This window comes from Periophthalmus magnuspinnatus, chromosome 18 (genome assembly GCF_009829125.3).
Source record: "Periophthalmus magnuspinnatus isolate fPerMag1 chromosome 18, fPerMag1.2.pri, whole genome shotgun sequence".
Lineage (NCBI taxonomy): Eukaryota > Metazoa > Chordata > Actinopteri > Gobiiformes > Gobiidae > Periophthalmus > Periophthalmus magnuspinnatus.
Window position 1 is genome coordinate 27,572,694 of NC_047143.1, and position 19,140 is coordinate 27,591,833.

Below are 19,140 nucleotides of genomic sequence, written 5' to 3' on the forward strand. Positions count from 1 at the left end.
CAGTCTGTGTTTGACTCTGATTAAAGCTGCTGGTCATGTGACCCCCTGACCATCACATGACCATCACAAGTGTGGGGCTTAAGACCAATACTTTTTTTGGCTGCAGTCAGTTTAAATAGAAAAATGTATTTATTTATTTAACTTTTTTTTTTTTAAAATATGAACGACCAAATGAAACTTAATTCATTCCAGTCAAATGTTTGAACGTAACATGAGAAATAAAATAAAACAGGCAAATTTTGAGCCTTTTATACGATTTTTACTTTTATTTGGATATTTTCAAATAACTTAGTCCCACAAATATAGAAAAATAATGTCCAAGTCAAACCAGCCCCACACTGGGGTCACTGCAGGACTTTGACCCGAAAAGGTCAAATAAAAACATAAAGCTCCTTATGTTGTTTTTGGACTTTTGTGACGTGAGTGAACGCGATTAAAGATTTGACTCCACAGCTCGACTGACTCGATTTGTGATTTTTGTTTTACCAGATCTAAACCAGGACTAAACCAGGTCTAAACTAGGACTAAACCAGGACTAAACCAGGACTAAACCAGGTCTAAACCAGGACTAAACCAGGACTAAACCAGGTCTAAACCAGGTCTAAACCAGGACTAAACCAGGTCTAAACCAGGTCTAAACCAGGACTAAACCAGGACTAAACCAGGTCTAAACCAGGACTAAACCGGGTCTAAACCAGGTCTAAACCAGAACTAAACCAGGACTAAACCAGGCCTAAACCAGGACTAAACCAGGTCTAAACCAGGACTAAACCAGGACTAAACCAGGTCTAAACTAGGACTAAACCAGGACTAAACCAGGACTAAACCAGGTCTAAACCAGGACTAAACCAGGACTAAACCAGGTCTAAACCAGGTCTAAACCAGGACTAAACCAGGTCTAAACCAGGTCTAAACCAGGACTAAACCAGGACTAAACCAGGTCTAAACCAGGACTAAACCGGGTCTAAACCAGGTCTAAACCAGAACTAAACCAGGACTAAACCAGGCCTAAACCAGGACTAAACCAGGTCTAAACCAGGACTAAACCAGGACTAAACCAGGTCTAAACCAGGACTAAACCAGGACTAAACCAGGTCTAAACCAGGTCTAAACTAGGACTAAACCAGGTCTAAACCAGGTCTAAACCACGACTATTTGCGTTCATTCAAATTTGGATTTCGATTGCAGCAGGACTAAATTAGGTCTAAACCAGGACCAGGTCTAAATCCAGCGTCTGGTTGTAAAACATAAAGATGTTGAGTTTTGTACTTACAGAGGAGCAGAAGCTGCATGTTCTTGTCTCTGAGGAGGATGCTGGTTCTGTGGTCTCTGATGACAGGACGACATAAACATAAAATGGCCGCTCCTTCCTGTCAGTGTCTGCAGAGCTCAGTGGTCTTCAGGTTTTTCACTAACCACAAAGTTCAACAAAGGCACTCATCGAAACTTGCACAATTCACACTTTTTTTTTCTTTTTTTTTTAGAACAACACAATTGAAACAAAACTATACAAAATAATACGACTTACACCAGCATTTCATCGACTCGTGGAGTTTATACTGGACACAGCTCAAAAATATAATGAAATAAAACTAACAAAAATATTAAATTCATTTTTAAAAAGTTATAAAAATAAAAATACATAATAAATTAATAAACCATACATTTAATAAACTAAAAAATACAGATGCACTATGTCACTTTTCTGCTGAGGTGAACACGTCTCATAGATCTGACTCGTCTGCAGAGTTGTGTGTGACACATTATTGTTGTGTATTAACTGTCCTAACAGCAGCATGTAGAGACTGAACAACAGGGGCCCAGGACTGACCCCTGGGGCACCCCACAGGTCAGGGACATTTTATCTGAGACACATTTTACAATTTCAACAAAGTCCTCCTGTTTTTCTGAATAGCACGTCTCTAGTCTCTGTAAGAGGATCCCGCTGAGACTCAGTGTTCGGGCGGACGTCATGACGAGTCGTCTCAGGGCTGAGGTGGGTCTGGGACAGTTCAGTTACAGATTCAAAATGAGAAGGACCAAAACTGTGTCCTCTCTGTCCCCGCTCCTGTCAGACTCATTCTGGTCTTAAATGTTCGTATTAACCCTCTACATGATCCTGGGGTTTTTATTTCACTATTGTGTCTGTAAATCCAGATCTGAACATTAATAACAGACAAATCAGGTCCTTCTTTCCCCGAGGTCGCTCCTGTTAGCAACGCTGTCAATCAGACCTGTTGCTAACGCTAAGCTCCTGCTCTCTGTTAAACCAGCGGTGAGAGCGAGAAGAGGTGCTACCTTCAACACCTTCTCTTCTGATTGACCGCGAGTGTCATAGCAACCAAAGAGCCAGAGTTTCAAACGTAGAACTCTGCTCCAGATCGTCTCTGCTCGAGCCTCGTGAGCTTCATTTGGGGCTGAAGCTGTGGTGACGTCACTGTCTCTTCGTCACGTCTTCTCACTCTGTGGTCGCTGACATTTTTCCGCTGCGTGACATATAAAGGTGTGGTCGTGTTATCTGACCCAGGATCAGTCCAGTTTCATAAGTGAAGCGGGGCCCAGTGTTTCAGACAGAGGGGACTGTGCTTTGGTTTAGTTTATCTCACCCAGGATCAGACCAAAGTCTTAATTTATCTTATTGAAACGGAAACTAAATCAGGTCAACATCCCCGGGGCTGAACACTGTACAAGCACAAAGCACTGGGCCAGGAAACGAACTATACACAGTAAAAAGTATTTGCTAAAAATAGATGTAGTTGCATAAATATGTAGTGAGTACTTCCCCTTTATGAACTTCATGTACTCTGAGTTTTTAAAGTTTAAAATCACAAATAAACTTGAGTTTCCAGAGTCTTAAAGGCCCAAGTGACTCTATCCTCAGAACTAATGTTTCCTCATCACACACAGACCTGGAGTTGTGTTTTGTTTCATTCTCACATGTTTAACACACAACTCTGCAGATTTAGCCTGAAAACACTCTGTTCCACCTTGTGATGTCATCGTGTGGTGATACAGGAAGTGCTCCACTGTGTTTTTAAACTCCACACACCTTCATTTATAGAATCATTTGGATCATTTCAGTTCTGGAGTTGTCTCTTATCTCGACTGAACTAAAGGTAAAAGGAGGAGTTCACTTGAAAACTACCACTTGATGACATCACAAGGTGGAACAGAGCATTTTGAGCTTTGTAGTTGTGTGTGTGAATGAATCAAAACACAACTATATGTGCTGCATGTTCAGGGACACAGCTCATTCTTCTGAAATTAAAAATCTAAATCTTAGTGACTTAAGATCTGCCACAGTTTACTCATCAGTTTTGTGCGTGTTGAGTTTTGTGCTTGTTGAGTTTTGTGCGTGCTCAGTTTGGCGCGTGTTGAGTTTGGCGCGTCTTCAGCTTTGCGCGTGTTGAGTTTTGTGTAGCACAGTGCGTTTGTGTTCGTACAGTCCACATGAAGAACAAAGCAAATAGTGAAACATCTTAAAAATCTTTAATAAATAACGAGCAGCAGGCGGTGAAAACACTTTTGGCACCGTTTTGGTAAAATTCAAATTAATTTATAGAAGCTCTATGTGACAATACTTCATTTTTTAGAGTTAAAAACACAACAACGACACAAACATGACGCACATTTTACGCCATTTCCAAACCTTTGAACCACAGACTGTGAAAAGAAGTGACGTCACCACAGCTTCAGCTCAAAACAAAGATCATCGAGGGTAAAGAGGTTGTAGCGGCGAATGTGGAGCCGTAAGTGAGTCCGTGGTCACTTCCTGTTTGGGCAGGTTAGCGATGTCCATTTATATAAACAGACGACGGTTTCAACGAGTTTAAATAGTGGAAAACATTACATCATCTTTCCTGTAAACAGCTCGAGGTGTTAGTTTCAGTTTCAGATGGTTTTTTTGCCCAGTTCTTTGACCGTTGGTGCTTTCGAACTGAATAAGCCTCATGGAAAAATTTGTTGAGGAAGTTAAATTTGAACAATGGTCGTCATTATTTAATACTTACTTTAATAAAAATACAAAATAAAAACTGAACTGTGGAATCAAACCAAAGACGTAGCTGTTCTGATGAGACGTTATCGCTTCGCCTGGAATATTCCACAGAAACGGACAAACAGGAAGTGATCAGGGGCAAACAGGAAGTGATCATGGGCAAACAGGAAGTGATCATGGGCAAACAGGAAGTGATCGACCCACACTCACTCAGTCTCTTCTTTACACAGTCTGTGTTAGAGATCGAGTGACATACACCAGTAGGTTGGTCGATATTTGAATGTTTTAGCGAATCAGTTATCGGCCTTAAATCTCCAGCTCATGCCGATATTCTGCTGCCTCCAGAGTAAACACAAGGCTTAGTCTGAAACGACGATGCAAATGGATAACCAGCCGTCTTCAGTGTTTGTGTGTGAGCAGAGTCAGTTTAAATGGTCTAAATCAGGGGTGCCCAAACTCTTTTGACTGAGGGCTATATCTTGAAAAATATTCGACACAGAGGGCCACAGACCAGTGGTCAGTACACTGGATAATTCAAATAGTTGCATTTAACATACTTTAAATAAGGCTTGAAATATTAAAATTAGGTCTGTAGGACAATGTGATGTGATGTTATTTAGGTTATATTGGTAGGATTACTCAAATTTGCTGTAAAAAGTACTGATTATGATTAATTGGGCGAGTTCAACTGAAGGCCTGAGGGCCAATAAAAATTGGTCTGAGGGCCGCATTTGGCCCTCGGGCCATAGTTTGGACACCCCTGGTCTAAATAATCGGTATCGGTATCGGCATCGGCCATGATAAAAAACCCTCACATCGACCTCCAGAGTTTGGCATTAAACATGGAGGTGTTTTTATCGTTAGAAAAATACATGCCCGGGTGGTGCCACATGCTTTTCTCAATGGAAGCATACAAGTTTAATGCCATACTGTGGAACATTCCAGGCAAAGGAATAGCATCTCCAAGGCGACAAGGAAGTGTGGTTTAAAAACACGGAAGGAACACCCGAGAGTCCAACTCCAAAGAAAGACGACGCCTTAAAGAAAATGAAAGTGACCAGGTCTAAACCAGGACTAAACCAGGTCTAAACCAGGTCTAAACCAGGTCTAAACCAGGACTAAACCAGGTCTAAACCAGGTCTAAACCAGGTCTAAACCAGGTCTAAACCAGGTCTAAACCAGGGCTAAACCGGGTGATGTTGTTGCCATGGTTGTGTGTTCTATTCCAGGCCGAGGGTGAAGTTGATGCCATGGACCACGCCGATTATTATCGGTTGCCAGGCGACGAGGTACCGGAGCCAGTCCAAAAGTTGACCGTACAAAACGTGAGTCTTCTCCCAACTGAGAGAGTTTAGGAAAAAGAACCAGGACCAGGTCTATCTCAGGTCTAAACCAGGACCAAACCAGGACTAAACCAGGTCTAAACCAGGTCTATCTCAGGTCTAAACCAGGTCTATCTCAGGTCTAAACCAGGACTAAACCAGGACTAAACCAGGTCTAAACCAGGACTTGAGACTCTGAGGTGAAGGATACGGGTTGTTCATCATCCTCTTCAGGTCCACCTTCTCGTTGCAGTAGGGACACGTCTGCTTCTTACCCACAATGCACCAGCCCCGGATACAGAACTCATGGAATCTGCAGCCGTGGGTCAAAGTGAAAACACAGAAAACGACAAAAACAAAGAGGCGTCTGAAGTTACATTCTGTTTATGTGGTGTTACTCAAACAGGTCCTGGTTGTAGTACAAGTATCTGAACATTACCTCTATGTACAAATACGACAAATACTGCACTGATCTTAATATATATTAGAATTATGTAATCATTGTTCTTAAACTCCATAAAATACCATTTCTTGGACAGGTTTATTTCACTGTTGTTGTGCTTTTGAGCCAAAGGATACATGTGTCCACAGGAGAGCTGGAACGTGTCCTCCACAAAGCCCTCCTCCTCCACCTCCACCAGGATCTTCTGCCCACACACCGCACAGATGTCGCCCCCTAGAGTGCGACTGGGGATGCCACCTTTACTGTAGTACTGAGGAAAACAGGGTTAAACCGGGTTAAACCGGGACTAAACCGGGACTAAACCGGGACTAAACAAGGACTGAACCGGGACTGAACCGGGACTAAACCGGGACTGAACCGGGACTGAACCGGGACTGAACCGGGACTAAACCGGGACTGAACCGGGACTGAACCGGGACTGAACCGGGACTAAACCAGGACTAAACCAGGACTAAACCAGGACTAAACCTGGACTAAACCGGGACTAAACCGGGACTAAACCGGGACTAAACAGGGACTGAACCGGGACTAAACCGGGACTAAACCGGAACTAAACCAGGACTAAACCAGGACTAAACCAGGACTAAACAAGGATTGAACCGGGACTAAACCTGGACTAAACCGGGACTAAACCAGGACTGAACAAGGATTGAACCGGGACTAAACCAGGACTAGACCAGGACTAGACCAGGACTAAACCAGGACTAAACCAGGCTTGACTTTGTATATTTAAATTGTTCTCACCCCGATGGTGGAGGCCATGTAGTCGGAGCAGATCTCAGCAAAGTCTCGTCCCATGACTCCATAGTACAGCCCATAGAAGAGCAGGATCACACCCACATCCATCGAGTCCTCCGCCCTTATCCTGAAACACCACAGGGGTCAGGGGTCAGAGCACCAACATCAATGTGGGTCTGGTCCCAACAGAGAGAGACGACTCAGGGAAAAGGACTAGGACTGACCCAGGACCAAAGGACAGATACTGTACTGATGTAGTGTAGAATGTTCTGTACTCACCTAAAGAAAACGTTGAATCCAAACATGGTGAACATTATGGCCATGTACCCCAGGACCCCCACAGCGTAACTCAGTTTATAAATCAACAGGAACCATTTATACACCATCCTATGAACGAGAGGAAAAAGAGAGGAAAAAGAGAGGACATTTAGACACAACAACCGTCTGTGTGTTTAGAGAAGGAGCGCTCGTTCCTCTCACCGGGGCGTCCTGCAGGAGAGGGGTTTGCGAGTGGCTCTGAAGATGATGTAGCTGGTGACGACTGAAAACATGCTCCACATGGACAGGAACCTCCACCAGTAAAGTTTAACGGTGAAGTAAACCGGCACCACCCACATCTGGATAAGAGTCACCAACTAAAGACATGAACGTACGGCGTTAAAAGAGGAGGAGAAATGAGAGGAGGAGGGACAGAGGAGAGACAGAGGAGGAGACAGAGGAGGAGGAGACAGAGGAGGAGAGACAGAGGAGGAGAGACAGAGGAGGAGGGACAGAGGAGAGACAGAGGAGGAGGGACAGAGGAGGAGAGACAGAGGAGGAGGGACAGAGGAGAGACAGAGGAGGAGGGACAGAGGAGGAGAGACAGAGGAGGAGGGACAGAGGAGGAGAGAGTCACCAACTAAAGACATGAACGTACGGTGTTTAAAGAGGAGGAGAAATGAGAGGAGGAGAGACAGAGGAGGAGAGACAGAGGAGGAGGGACAGAGGAGGAGAGTCAGAAGAGGAGAGACAGAAGAGGAGAGACAGAGGAGGAGCAGAGGCAGAGGAGGAGAGACAGAGGAGGAGAGACAGAGGAGGAGGGACAGAGGAGAGACAGAGGAGGAGGGACAGAGGAGGAGAGACAGAGGAGGAGGGACAGAGGAGGAGAGAGTCACCAACTAAAGACATGAACATACGGCGTTTAAAGAGGAGGAGGGACAGAGGAGAGACAGAGGAGGAGGGACACAGGAGGCGAGACAGAGGAGAGACAGAGGAGGAGAGAGTCACCAACTAAAGACATGAACATACGGCGTTTAAAGAGGAGGAGGGACAGAGGAGAGACAGAGGAGGAGGGACACAGGAGGCGAGACAGAGGAGAGACAGAGGAGGAGAGAGTCACCAACTAAAGACATGAACGTACGGTGTTTAAAGAGGAGGAGGGACAGAGGAGAGACAGAGGAGGAGAGACAGAGGAGGAGAGACAGAGGAGGAGAGACAGACGAGAGACAGACGAGAGACAGAGGAGGAGAGACAGACGAGAGACAGAGGAGGAGAGAGTCACCAACTAAAGACATGAACGTACGGCGTTTAAAGAGGAGGAGAAATGAGAGGAGGAGAGACAGAGGAGGAGAGACAGAGGAGGAGAGACAGAGGAGGAGAGACAGACGAGAGACAGACGAGAGACAGAGGAGGAGAGACAGACGAGAGACAGAGGAGGAGAGAGTCACCAACTAAAGACATGAACGTACGGCGTTTAAAGAGGAGGAGAAATGAGAGGAGGAGAGACAGAGGAGGAGAGACAGAGGAGGAGAGACAGAGGAGGAGAGACAGAGGAGGAGAGTCAGAAGAGGAGAGTCAGAAGAGGAGAGACAGAGGAGGAGGGACAGAGGAGGAGAGACAGAGGAGGAGGGACAGAGGAGGAGAGAGTCACCAACTAAAGACATGAACATACGGCGTTTAAAGAGGAGGAGGGACAGAGGAGAGACAGAGGAGGAGGGACACAGGAGGCGAGACAGAGGAGAGACAGAGGAGGAGAGAGTCACCAACTAAAGACATGAACGTACGGTGTTTAAAGAGGAGGAGGGACAGAGGAGAGACAGAGGAGGAGAGACAGAGGAGGAGAGACAGAGGAGGAGAGACAGACGAGAGACAGACGAGAGACAGAGGAGGAGAGACAGACGAGAGACAGAGGAGGAGAGTCAGAAGAGGAGAGTCAGAAGAGGAGAGACAGAGGAGGAGAGACAGAGGAGGAGCAGAGGCAGAGGAATAAAACTTTGCACTGACTCATATTTAAATTTTGTTTTGTTCAAAATTTATCTAGAAGCTCTACTTAACACTTTCAGTTAATTTAGTATAAAAACTGAAATAAAATGATTTATTTTGGCTTAAATTTGCTGAAAACTTCGATAAAACGAAACATCGAGATCCAAGTTTAAAGTCCAATATGACACAAAACTGACTCCTGCAGCTTTAGTCCATGTTCTCATCCTGTTTCCTCCTCAAACACAGACCTGGACTTGTGTTTTGTTTCACATGTTTAACACTTTATCATTTGTCTGTTACATCTCCAAAGCTCAAAACGCTCTGCTCCACCTTGTGATGTCATCAAGTGAGTGCAGGGTTTGCGTGTTAAACATGTGTGAACGAAACACAACACAGCTCCAGGTCTGTTTTCTGACGAGGAAACGTTAGAACACGGATCAGTCACACGGCTCTTTAAACACAGGTCGTTTTGCTCAGTTCGTGTTTTAAAAGTAAAAGATTTTCTGGTTTATTAAGAACGGTTCATTTCACATGAGACTTTTCTAAACGCACAAGAGTTGCCTTATATGTTGCCCCGTCGCTGACACTCCGCCGTAACATCATCGCCGCCACAGCTGCCCCGGGGCAAGCTGACGGAGATACACATCAGACGAGGCTCTAGTCAGAAACGCCGCGGCTTCACACGATTCTCGATGTTTTTTATAACTCTGCCGTAGTTCCTCACATAAGTACGTTGGAGCAGCCAATTAAATGAAATAAAGTTTGTAATTTATTCAAGTTTAAATCTATTGAGCTTGTGTCTCTATGGTTCTCATGTCTGTTGATCATTTTGCTATAATTTACACATTTTAAATCACAATATTCGTCTAAAATCGCTTTATAAAAGACACAAATCCGCTGACTTCCACGGTAAAAAACTGATAAAACTGATAAAAAACGGATAAAAAACGGAGCTGACGTCATCACGGATTAAGAAAATAAAAACTGCCATTGTATTATTTTCCTAAAAGCAGCCGTAGTGTAGTGTGTTTTTTGAAAAGCGACAGTGCCGTTGTAGTTACATTGTAGGAGCGGAGGTGGCGCTGTTTCCACTGCACCAGGACGATCTGAGCCACGACGAGCGTAGCCACCAGGATCAGGACCATCTCGGCGTGCATGGCCTCGTGACCGCGGTGCTTCGTGTGCAGACGCTCGTGCTGCACCCTGGAACGAGAAAACGACAAAACAGAACAGTAAGAAGGTTTGGGTAAAGACAGAAGTTTGAACCACAGACTGTGTAAAGTTTGAGCCAAAGTTTGAGCCAAAGTTTGAGCCAAAGTTTGAGCCAAAGTTTGAGCCAAAGTTTGAGCGTAAAGAAGTGACGAAATGTTCTTCTCCAGTCAGGTGAAGCTCAGGAGATCTGCCGTTATGGACATGGAGATATTTTATTGTATTTTATTGTATTTTATTGTATTTTATTGTATTTTATTGCTAATGCGAACGATGAACTAGTGATATGAGTCTTATAATGTCACTGTAATGAAACTTGTATTTTTAATGTACGTTCACCAGCCCAGGAGGAGCAGCAACCCAGGAGGAGGAGCAGCCCAGGAGGAGCAGCAGGAGCACCAGCCCAGGAGGAGGAGCAGCCCAGGAGGAGCAGCAGCCCAGGAGGAGCACCAGCCCAGGAGGAGCACCAGCCCAGGAGGAGCAGATGGAGCCGTGGCTGAATCTGGTACAAATCATCTTTCCTGTTGTGAGTTTGGCTCTCGCGCTGCAGGGCATCTTGGTCGTTTGTTTTACTGTTCTTTGCCTCTGTCCATTTTCAATAAATCCATTTTTGTCGTTTATGTGAAGCATTTCAGGCTTAAGTCATATTTTTAATGTGCTATAGAAATAAAACTGTCAACACTGAATTGGTCCTTGACAAAATAAAATGACCTCAGGACTAAAGTCAAACGTATCACCTGATGATTTGACCCTTTAATACAAACTTATTTATGTGTAAAACACATTTAAGAGGGATCAGTTCTCATTCGCTCTTGTTTTAAAGGTTTAGCACAGAGTTAATACATAAATGATGATATACAAAACATAACGCTTTGAGCTCTCACCTCCAGTTCTCCCGGTGGGTCATTTTCAGCAGCTCGTCCTGATTAAGAATAAAAATAAAAATCACAAAAATAGCTCTCTCTGAAGGCTCACTATGTGGGTTAAACAGACCACTTCAAAATAAAACATTCACTGGGTTTAACCACACAGAATCTATGCAAAAAGCAGTCAAATAAAGAAAAAGAAAAAAAAAACAGCTAAATACAGCAAAAAAAAGTCAAATGAAGCAAAAAACGGCAAATAAACCAAAACGAGCCAAGTAAAAAAAAAAAAAAAGTCAAATCAAAATGAATAAAAAAACAGCTGAATACAGAAAAAAAAGAAAAAAAAGAAAAAAAACAGCCAAATAAAGCAAATAAAGGGGAAAAAAGCTAAATACAGCAGAAAACAGCCAAATAAAGCAAAAAAAAAAGTCAAATGAAGCAAAAAAAAAACAAAAAAAAAACCGTTAAATAAACCAAAACGAGCCAACTAAAGCAAAAAAAAAAAGTCAATTCAAAATGCAGTCAAAGCAAAAAGCAGCAAAATAAATCAAAAAACGCCAAATAAAGCGAAACAAAATAAATAAAATAAACAGCCTGAGTGGAACATCTCCATCTGTCACATTTTGATCTTTTTTACTCTCACATCAGCGGCTCGTTTCGCCGCTGATTCTGCGGATTTGACGCTAAAATCGTGCGGTTCTGGAGGGTCTGGTCCTACCTGCGGCTGCACCGCCGCCATGGCCCCGGCTCCGCTCAGTCACCCGCAGGAAAAGAGCCGAAAAGAGGCGAACAGCGGCGACATGAGCCCGGGGACGCTCCGCTGCAGCTCCGCTCTGTTTGGACTCACTTCCGGTGCCACGGGGCAGAGGACGGCGAGCGCGGAGGGTCAAACTACGACTATTATAAACAACGCGAAAAATACAGAAGATACATCATTTCTAACTTATACAGAGACAGTTTAGGTGAAATGGTGAGTAAAGATCTACTCAACAGCTCAAACTCATTTTTGGTTTTAGTTCACGGCGCCATTTTAGGACCGTTGTTCGTGTAAAGATTTGTCATGGTAGTTTTCAAAACGCTCCATCTAATTATTCTGACTTTAGTGCAATTTTATTTTTGTTTTATTTTGATTATTTAAAAAAAAAAAAAAAAAAAAAAAAAAAAGTTCATTATTTTTTTAAAGAACGCTGCAGAACCATTTTCCCCACAGGATTTGCCCTAAAGCCAAACTCTTCAGATCCTACAAAGAACCAGTTTGATTTTAAATTGTTTTAGACCAAAGTAAATCAAAGTGCTGCCTGTGAGGTAGAATATTGAAAACACTGCTCAGAGTTTTGAATAAAAGGACAAAAATTATGCAAAAATACATGGTTTTATTATACATTTGACCCAGTGAGATCACAGGACAATATGAAAACTAGAATTTACAAACCAAATGTGACAAACACACCTCCTGCATGAGGCTCACGTGTGCAGAGTCTAACATTTCAGAAATACAAAAGGTTCAAATCACATACAGTTACAAAAACACCAAATATGACCTGGTTTGTGATGAGTTCAGTTTCTTGCTGTTCTGACTGGACAAAACTATTAAAGTCGAGTAAGATTCATCATCAGGACAATGGGGTCAAGCTGAAGACATTTTACTTTTCTGACCAATGATTAGAATCGATCCACAAATCTCCAGCGACTGCCGCCCATTTCCTCCACCTAAAAAAAACAAAACATTTATGATCTCGCATCTAGATTTATTTATTTACACCCAAAATCATTTTCGCTCAGACATCCAAGGAAGATTGACCCGTCTTTGGCCTGAGCCTCCGGTGGAAACTACGAATGGCGGATAAACGTCATCACAGCGAAATGAAAATACAAAATAAAACTGGAGACTTACTGTTGAAACGCACCTCCGACCGGTCAGCACGGGTCAGCCCTGTAAAACATGTTTCACAAAACTTAAGCATGATGAAAAATCAGCACCGGGGTTTACATTCTAAAACAAAAAACACATCTTGAACGGTTAAGTCCTCAAAATGTCTCCTATGACAGGAAGTTGAACCCCAGGACACAGGTGAGTTTATTCAGACAATTGTGAAGTATAAAATCTCATTAAGCCTCAGATATTTTGTTTAAAAAGGCTCAATTTAAAATCAAAACTCGAAGTTCCAGTTATTTAAATTTTGCACAGTCAAAAAACATTAAATGTGTCGACTACAACCAAAATGTTTTTCCTACAAAACAGCGTCTCTAAACTAAAAGGTGAAATACTTTACTAAACTTTAACCAGATTCGCTCAGACATCCAAGGAAGATTGACCCGTCTTTGGCCTGAGCCTCCGGTGGAAACTACGAATGGCGGATAAACGTCATCACAGCGAGTCCTCTGCTCCACCCGACCCCCACCACTAACCAAAAGTGTCCATTTGTGTGGTCAAAACAAACTTGACCCACGTGTTTAATCAGACGGGGCTGTAGAGACTTTCAGGTTGTACTCAGTGATATTCAGAGTTAAATCATGTTTTTATTTTATTACCATGTGAACTGCACCGTCCAGTTTCACAGCAGCTCAAGGATCAGACGGACGGCACCAGAGCAGCACCACCTGAAACACATTTATGCAGTTTTAATGTAAACCCGACCAGTCTGACAAAATGAGTTCAATTCATTAATCATAAATATTCAGATCATAGAAAAATTGTAAACTAGAACTAGTGAGAATTTTAGGAACAAAACGATGAGCCGCTGTGGTTTTTATCTGGGGTTGAGATTCAATATTTTTCTTGAGAAATTTCAGGTCTTTTTTTTGGCCAAATGAGATTAAAGCCATGAAAGTTTGAATAAATAACTTCTGATTCATTAGACTCAAGCAGCAGAATGAAATACTTTAGTTGTTTATTAATCGCAGCTCATGATTTTGAACAATTTGTACATTTAGAAGAGTTTTTGTGTTTTAAATCTGATCTTTGTGTCAGTGTCATATTAAATCGACATATTGAACTTCAAAATGTTATGACAGGCCTTGGAAAAAAGTCATTTCAATTGTGCTTTAAGGTTTCAAATCAACTTCATTGAGACGTTTTGAGTTCATAAAAGATTGTTACATAGAGGAATGTTTATATGAGAAAGAAAGTTTGTTTTTGCATTGTGCCAATTATGAATTTAAAAAAACAAACTAGATAAACAACTATCACACCTCAAATATATTTTAAATCCAATTGCAAATTACACAGAATCAAATTATAAAACTCACCGTGACTGTGGGATGTAAAAGGCTCAAACTTCCACAAAAATCTGAAAGTAAAAAAAACTTATTAGAACAGGAAATTTAAATTTATTTTTTTTTATTATTTCAGATTCGCTCAGACATCCAAGGAAGATTGACCCGTCTTTGGCCTGAGCCTCCGGTGGAAACTACGAATGGCGGATAAACGTCATCACAGCGAATCTGAGTCTAATCCTGCACCATTTAAAAAGATACACTGTGGAACTTTTCTGCTTTTTAATGAGAACCTTTTATGTAAGTAGTTAGTTTTATTTTAGTGCTTTGGTTCTGTGAAATTTGAACTGATACCGTTTTTGATATATCTCCTCACGTCTGCAGAGACAGAACAGCGTTTATTTACTTTAAAATAAAACAAAACTCGTCTAAATGTGTCACGTCGGCGTTTGTCGTCCCTCAACGACAGACCAGACTTGAATAAATAAAGTTAATAAAGTTCAAACATTCTGAGACTCTGGGACAACAACGAGGAAACTGTTCAAGAGTTTGTGATTGTCACTTAATAGAATTCTCAGTTAAGGATAATAAATATTTATTGTGACAAAAAAGGGTTGACAATCATTCGTGGAACATTTTATATAAACATAATAAATGAAACAAAGAATCACCGTTATATCAGCAGAATGTGCAGAACAAACAAACAAAACCTACTTATCGACAGAGGGGACAAAGGGTCTGTTGTCCGAGGTTTAGGGGCCCAGAATTGGACTCTTCTTCTTAATGTATATCAGAGGGGCCCCATGTGAGACTCCCTGCCCCGGACCCCCACATTTGAGTTGACGGCCCTGCTCATAATATTCTGCCATAGTCGTTTTCACCAATAAACTTAGAAGATTAAAATGTTTAATAATCATCGAGACAAAATCGTTAATCGTAATTATTTTGGCCGTGATAATCGTGACTAAATTTCAATATTGTCCCAGGCCTGTTCTGATTCTGCCTAGAAAGTTCCACACTACGGCATTAACGACACCCAGCTCTATGGAGATGAGCACCATCAGGCCGAGTTACAGGTCAGATCTGTGGAGGCTGGAGAGGAGTTCACCATTTAAGGCATTTCCGCCGTAAACTGTAAACGTGCGGATGAATAAGAGCAAAATGTTTAAAGCTACACTGTGGAACGTTCCAGATAAAACCTAATGTGTGTGAGGGGTAACTTCTCTGCACAAGAAAAGTTAATTAAAAGAATATTTGTAGTCAGATCTGCAGGTTTCTCACCATTTTACCCGGGGTCAAAACTCCCAGGATGCAGCTGGTTCACTGGACTGTCTGAATCTTCCATTCTGAAAAAAAAAATACACACAATTATAATAAGAAAAACAACAAAGTCTATGAAAACACAGCACTAGAGTAAAAAGGTAGAAAGAGAAAACTCACATTTACACAGAAAGTCATTAAAAGTGTCTATAAAATGCACCTTTTGAGTTTATATTCGACAAAAACAAAAATACAGATGGACCATTAGCAGGAAAAGTAAAAGATACAACAGCTATAATAAATAAGTATAAATAAAACTCATACAAATATAAAATAAATAAAATACTAGCTTTGATAAGTTGAAAAAGTTTGCAAGATAAAAAAATAAATAAATAAATGCATATACACGAGTGATTAGTGCGCGATTATCACAAAGTTTAACCATGAGAGCTCGAGCCTGAGAAACACATGGAGTAAAGAGACATTTCTGTCCAAATCTGCCGCCATCCGCCAAAAAACTCAACCATCCGACACAAACAAACACTCAAGAAGTTTCTTTAAAGTCCTGAGAATAAAATAAAGTCGATATGGTGTAAGAAAAGCAGCACGTTTATAAATATTTACCTTAGAAAAGAGACGCGCGGGATGCCCAGTGTTGGTCTGTCTGTGTGAAGGAGGAAGTGACGCGCGGTGTGAGGATTTATACTGTGACCTGCAGCGCCCTCTGCGGTGTGAGAGGGAACTGCATGGACCAAACAGAAAAGACTCAATGAACCAGGACTGGAGCAAAATCCAGACTGAAATGAACCAGTTAAACAGAATATGGAGACTTGTTCTTTGGAAAACACATATTTGGTCTTGAGTCTTGAGTCTGGAGCAGTTTGTGAATGAAAAAGTAAAATTATGTTTGAAAATACTACAAGTTTAAATGCATCATGTAAGTGTCAGAGAGGAGGGTCCAGAGTCATCTAAACCAGAAGAAAAGAGACTGACCCACTAAAGGACTAAACCAGGACTGAACCAGGACTGAACCAGGACTGAACCAGGACTAGACCAGGGCTAAACCAGGACTGAACCAGGACTAAACCAGGACTAGACCAGGGCTAAACCAGGACTGAACCAGGACTAAACCAGGACTAAACCAGGACTAAACCAGGACTAAACTAGGACTGAACCAGGACTAAACCAGGACTGAACCAGGACTAAACCAGAGACTAAACCAGGACTGAACCAGGACTAAACCAGGACTAAACAAGGACTAAACCAGGACTAAACCAGGACTAAACCAGGACTGAACCAGGACTGAACCAAGGACTAAACAAGGACTAAACCAGGACTAAACCAGGACTAAACCAGGACTGAACCAGGACTAAACCAGGACTGAACCAGGACTAAACCAGGACTGAACCAGGACCAAACAAGGACTGAACCAGGACTTAACCAGGTCTAAACCAGGACTAAACCAGGACTAAACCAGGACTAAATCAGGACTAAACCAGGACTGAACCAGGACTAAACCAGAGACTAAACCAGGACTGAACCAGGACTAAACCAGGACTAAACAAGGACTAAACCAGGACTAAACCAGGACTAAACCAGGACTGAACCAGGACTGAACCAAGGACTAAACAAGGACTAAACCAGGACTAAACCAGGACTAAACAAGGACTGAACCAGGACTAAACCATGACTGAACCAGGACTAAACCAGGACTAAACTAGGACTGAACCAGGACTAAACCAGGACTGAACCAGGACTAAACCAGAGACTAAACCAGGACTGAACCAGGACTAAACCAGGACTAAACAAGGACTAAACCAGGACTAAACCAGGACTGAACCAGGACTGAACCAAGGACTAAACAAGGACTAAACCAGGACTAAACCAGGACTAAACCAGGACTAAACCAGGACTGAACCAGGACTAAACCAGGACTGAACCAGGACTGAACCAGGACTGAACCAAGGACTAAACAAGGACTAAATCAGGACTAAACCAGGACTGAACCAGGACTAAACCAGAGACTAAACCAGGACTGAACCAGGACTAAACCAGGACTAAACAAGGACTAAACCAGGACTAAACCAGGACTAAACCAGGACTGAACCAGGACTGAACCAAGGACTAAACAAGGACTAAACCAGGACTAAACCAGGACTAAACCAGGACTGAACCAGGACTAAACCAGGACTGAACCAGGACTAAACAAGGACTAAACCAGGACTAAACAAGGACTGAACCAGGACTAAACCATGACTGAACCAGGACTAAACCAGGACTAAACTAGGACTGAACCAGGACTAAACCAGGACTGAACCAGGACTAAACCAGAGACTAAACCAGGACTGAACCAGGACTAAACCAGGACTAAACAAGGACTAAACCAGGACTAAACCAGGACTGAACCAGGACTGAACCAAGGACTAAACAAGGACTAAACCAGGACTAAACCAGGACTAAACCAGGACTGAACCAGGACTAAACCAGGACTGAACCAGGACTAAACCAGGACTGAACCAGGACCAAACAAGGACTGAACCAGGACTTAACCAGGTCTAAACCAGGACTAAACCAGGACTAAACCAGGACTAAATCAGGACTAAACCAGGACTGAACCAGGACTGAACCAGGACTGAACTAGGACTGAACCAGGACTAAACCAGGACTGAACCAGAGACTGAACCAGGGACTAAATCAGGACTAAACCAGGACTGAACCGGGACTAAACCAGGACTGAACCGGGACTAAACCAGGACTGAACCGGGACTAAACCAGGGACTGAACCAGAGACTGAACCAGGGACTAAACCAGGACTAAACCAGGGACTGAACCAGGGACTGAACCAGGACTAAACCCCAGACTCGTCGCTGTTTCTCTTTAAATTCTCTCAGCTCTGATTTTCTTTCCTTTTTTGTTAAAATCCTCAAACTCAGCTCTAACTGAAACATCTCCACTGACACACAGCTCGACCAATCAGGAGCCTCCGTCTGCAGGTCCCACCCCTCCCCCCTCTGCTGCTGCTGCCTCCTCCCCCTCCTCCTCTTCCTCTCTCTCCTCTTTTCTCTCCTCCTCTCCATCCCTTCTGCGTCCCGCCCACACCAGGCGCCGAACAGCAGGTCTGGTCATGGATGCTCTGCTGAAAAACACGTCAAAATCAGGTAAGAAGCTTCACTCCTCTGAAAATGTGAAGGTCCAGGATGAGCACAGGCGACAGGACAGAGACAATCTGAAAAGAACAGAGGGAAAGAGAAGAGGCACTGCAGCGTGGGACCAAAAAACACCAGGGATTTACAAAGGATCAGAGCTGGAAAAACAATTTGAGGTTTTTGGGAAATGACGAAGCTAAAATGGAGGAAAGAAACTGAATGAAACTGTGTGAAAATAGATCAGGAGCAATGCTAAGGCCTGTTAGCATCTGCTGCTAACAACGTCATACCCAACAACAGCAGGGAAACAGGGCTGAAACAGGGCTGAAACAGGGCTGAAACAGGACTGAAACAGGGCTGAAACAGAGGTGAAACAGGGCTGAAAGAGGGCTGAAACAGGGCTGAAACAGGACTGAAACAGAGGTGAAACAGGGCTGAAACAGGGGTGAAAGAGGGCTGAAACAGGGCTGAAACAGGGCTGAAACAGGACTGAAACAGAGGTGAAACAGGGCTGAAACAGGACTGAAGCAAGGCTGAAACAGGGGTGAAGCAAGGCTGAAAGAGGGCTGAAACAGGACTGAAACAGGGGTGAAACAGGGCTGAAACAGAGGTGAAACAGGGCTGAAACAGGACTGAAGCAAGGCTGAAAGAGGGCTGAAACAGAGGTGAAACAGGACTGAAA

The 19,140-nt window shown here is 43.0% G+C and overlaps 1 protein-coding gene and 1 long non-coding RNA gene across 2 annotated transcripts; both read right to left on the reverse strand.

Annotated features, from left to right (window-relative positions):
- Positions 1 to 3,468: 3,468 nt before the first annotated feature.
- On the reverse strand, positions 3,469 to 11,695 carry rnf175 (ring finger protein 175). The gene is made up of 9 exons (XM_033983605.2): positions 11,555 to 11,695; positions 10,855 to 10,892; positions 9,823 to 9,964; positions 7,001 to 7,155; positions 6,800 to 6,907; positions 6,527 to 6,647; positions 5,899 to 6,032; positions 5,531 to 5,632; positions 3,469 to 5,338 (listed from the first exon to the last, which is right to left on the reverse strand). The coding sequence occupies exons 1-9, from the start codon at positions 11,573 to 11,575 to the stop codon at positions 5,218 to 5,220; spliced, it is 942 nt and encodes a 313-aa protein (XP_033839496.1). The 5' UTR covers positions 11,576 to 11,695; the 3' UTR covers positions 3,469 to 5,217.
- A 518-nt stretch (positions 11,696 to 12,213) lies between these two features.
- On the reverse strand, positions 12,214 to 16,050 carry LOC117386460 (uncharacterized). Its single transcript, XR_004542672.2, has 6 exons — positions 15,937 to 16,050; positions 15,334 to 15,398; positions 14,086 to 14,126; positions 13,369 to 13,437; positions 12,731 to 12,769; positions 12,214 to 12,546 (listed from the first exon to the last, which is right to left on the reverse strand). It is a non-coding gene; the product is annotated as an uncharacterized LOC117386460 (long non-coding RNA).
- Positions 16,051 to 19,140: the final 3,090 nt, after the last annotated feature.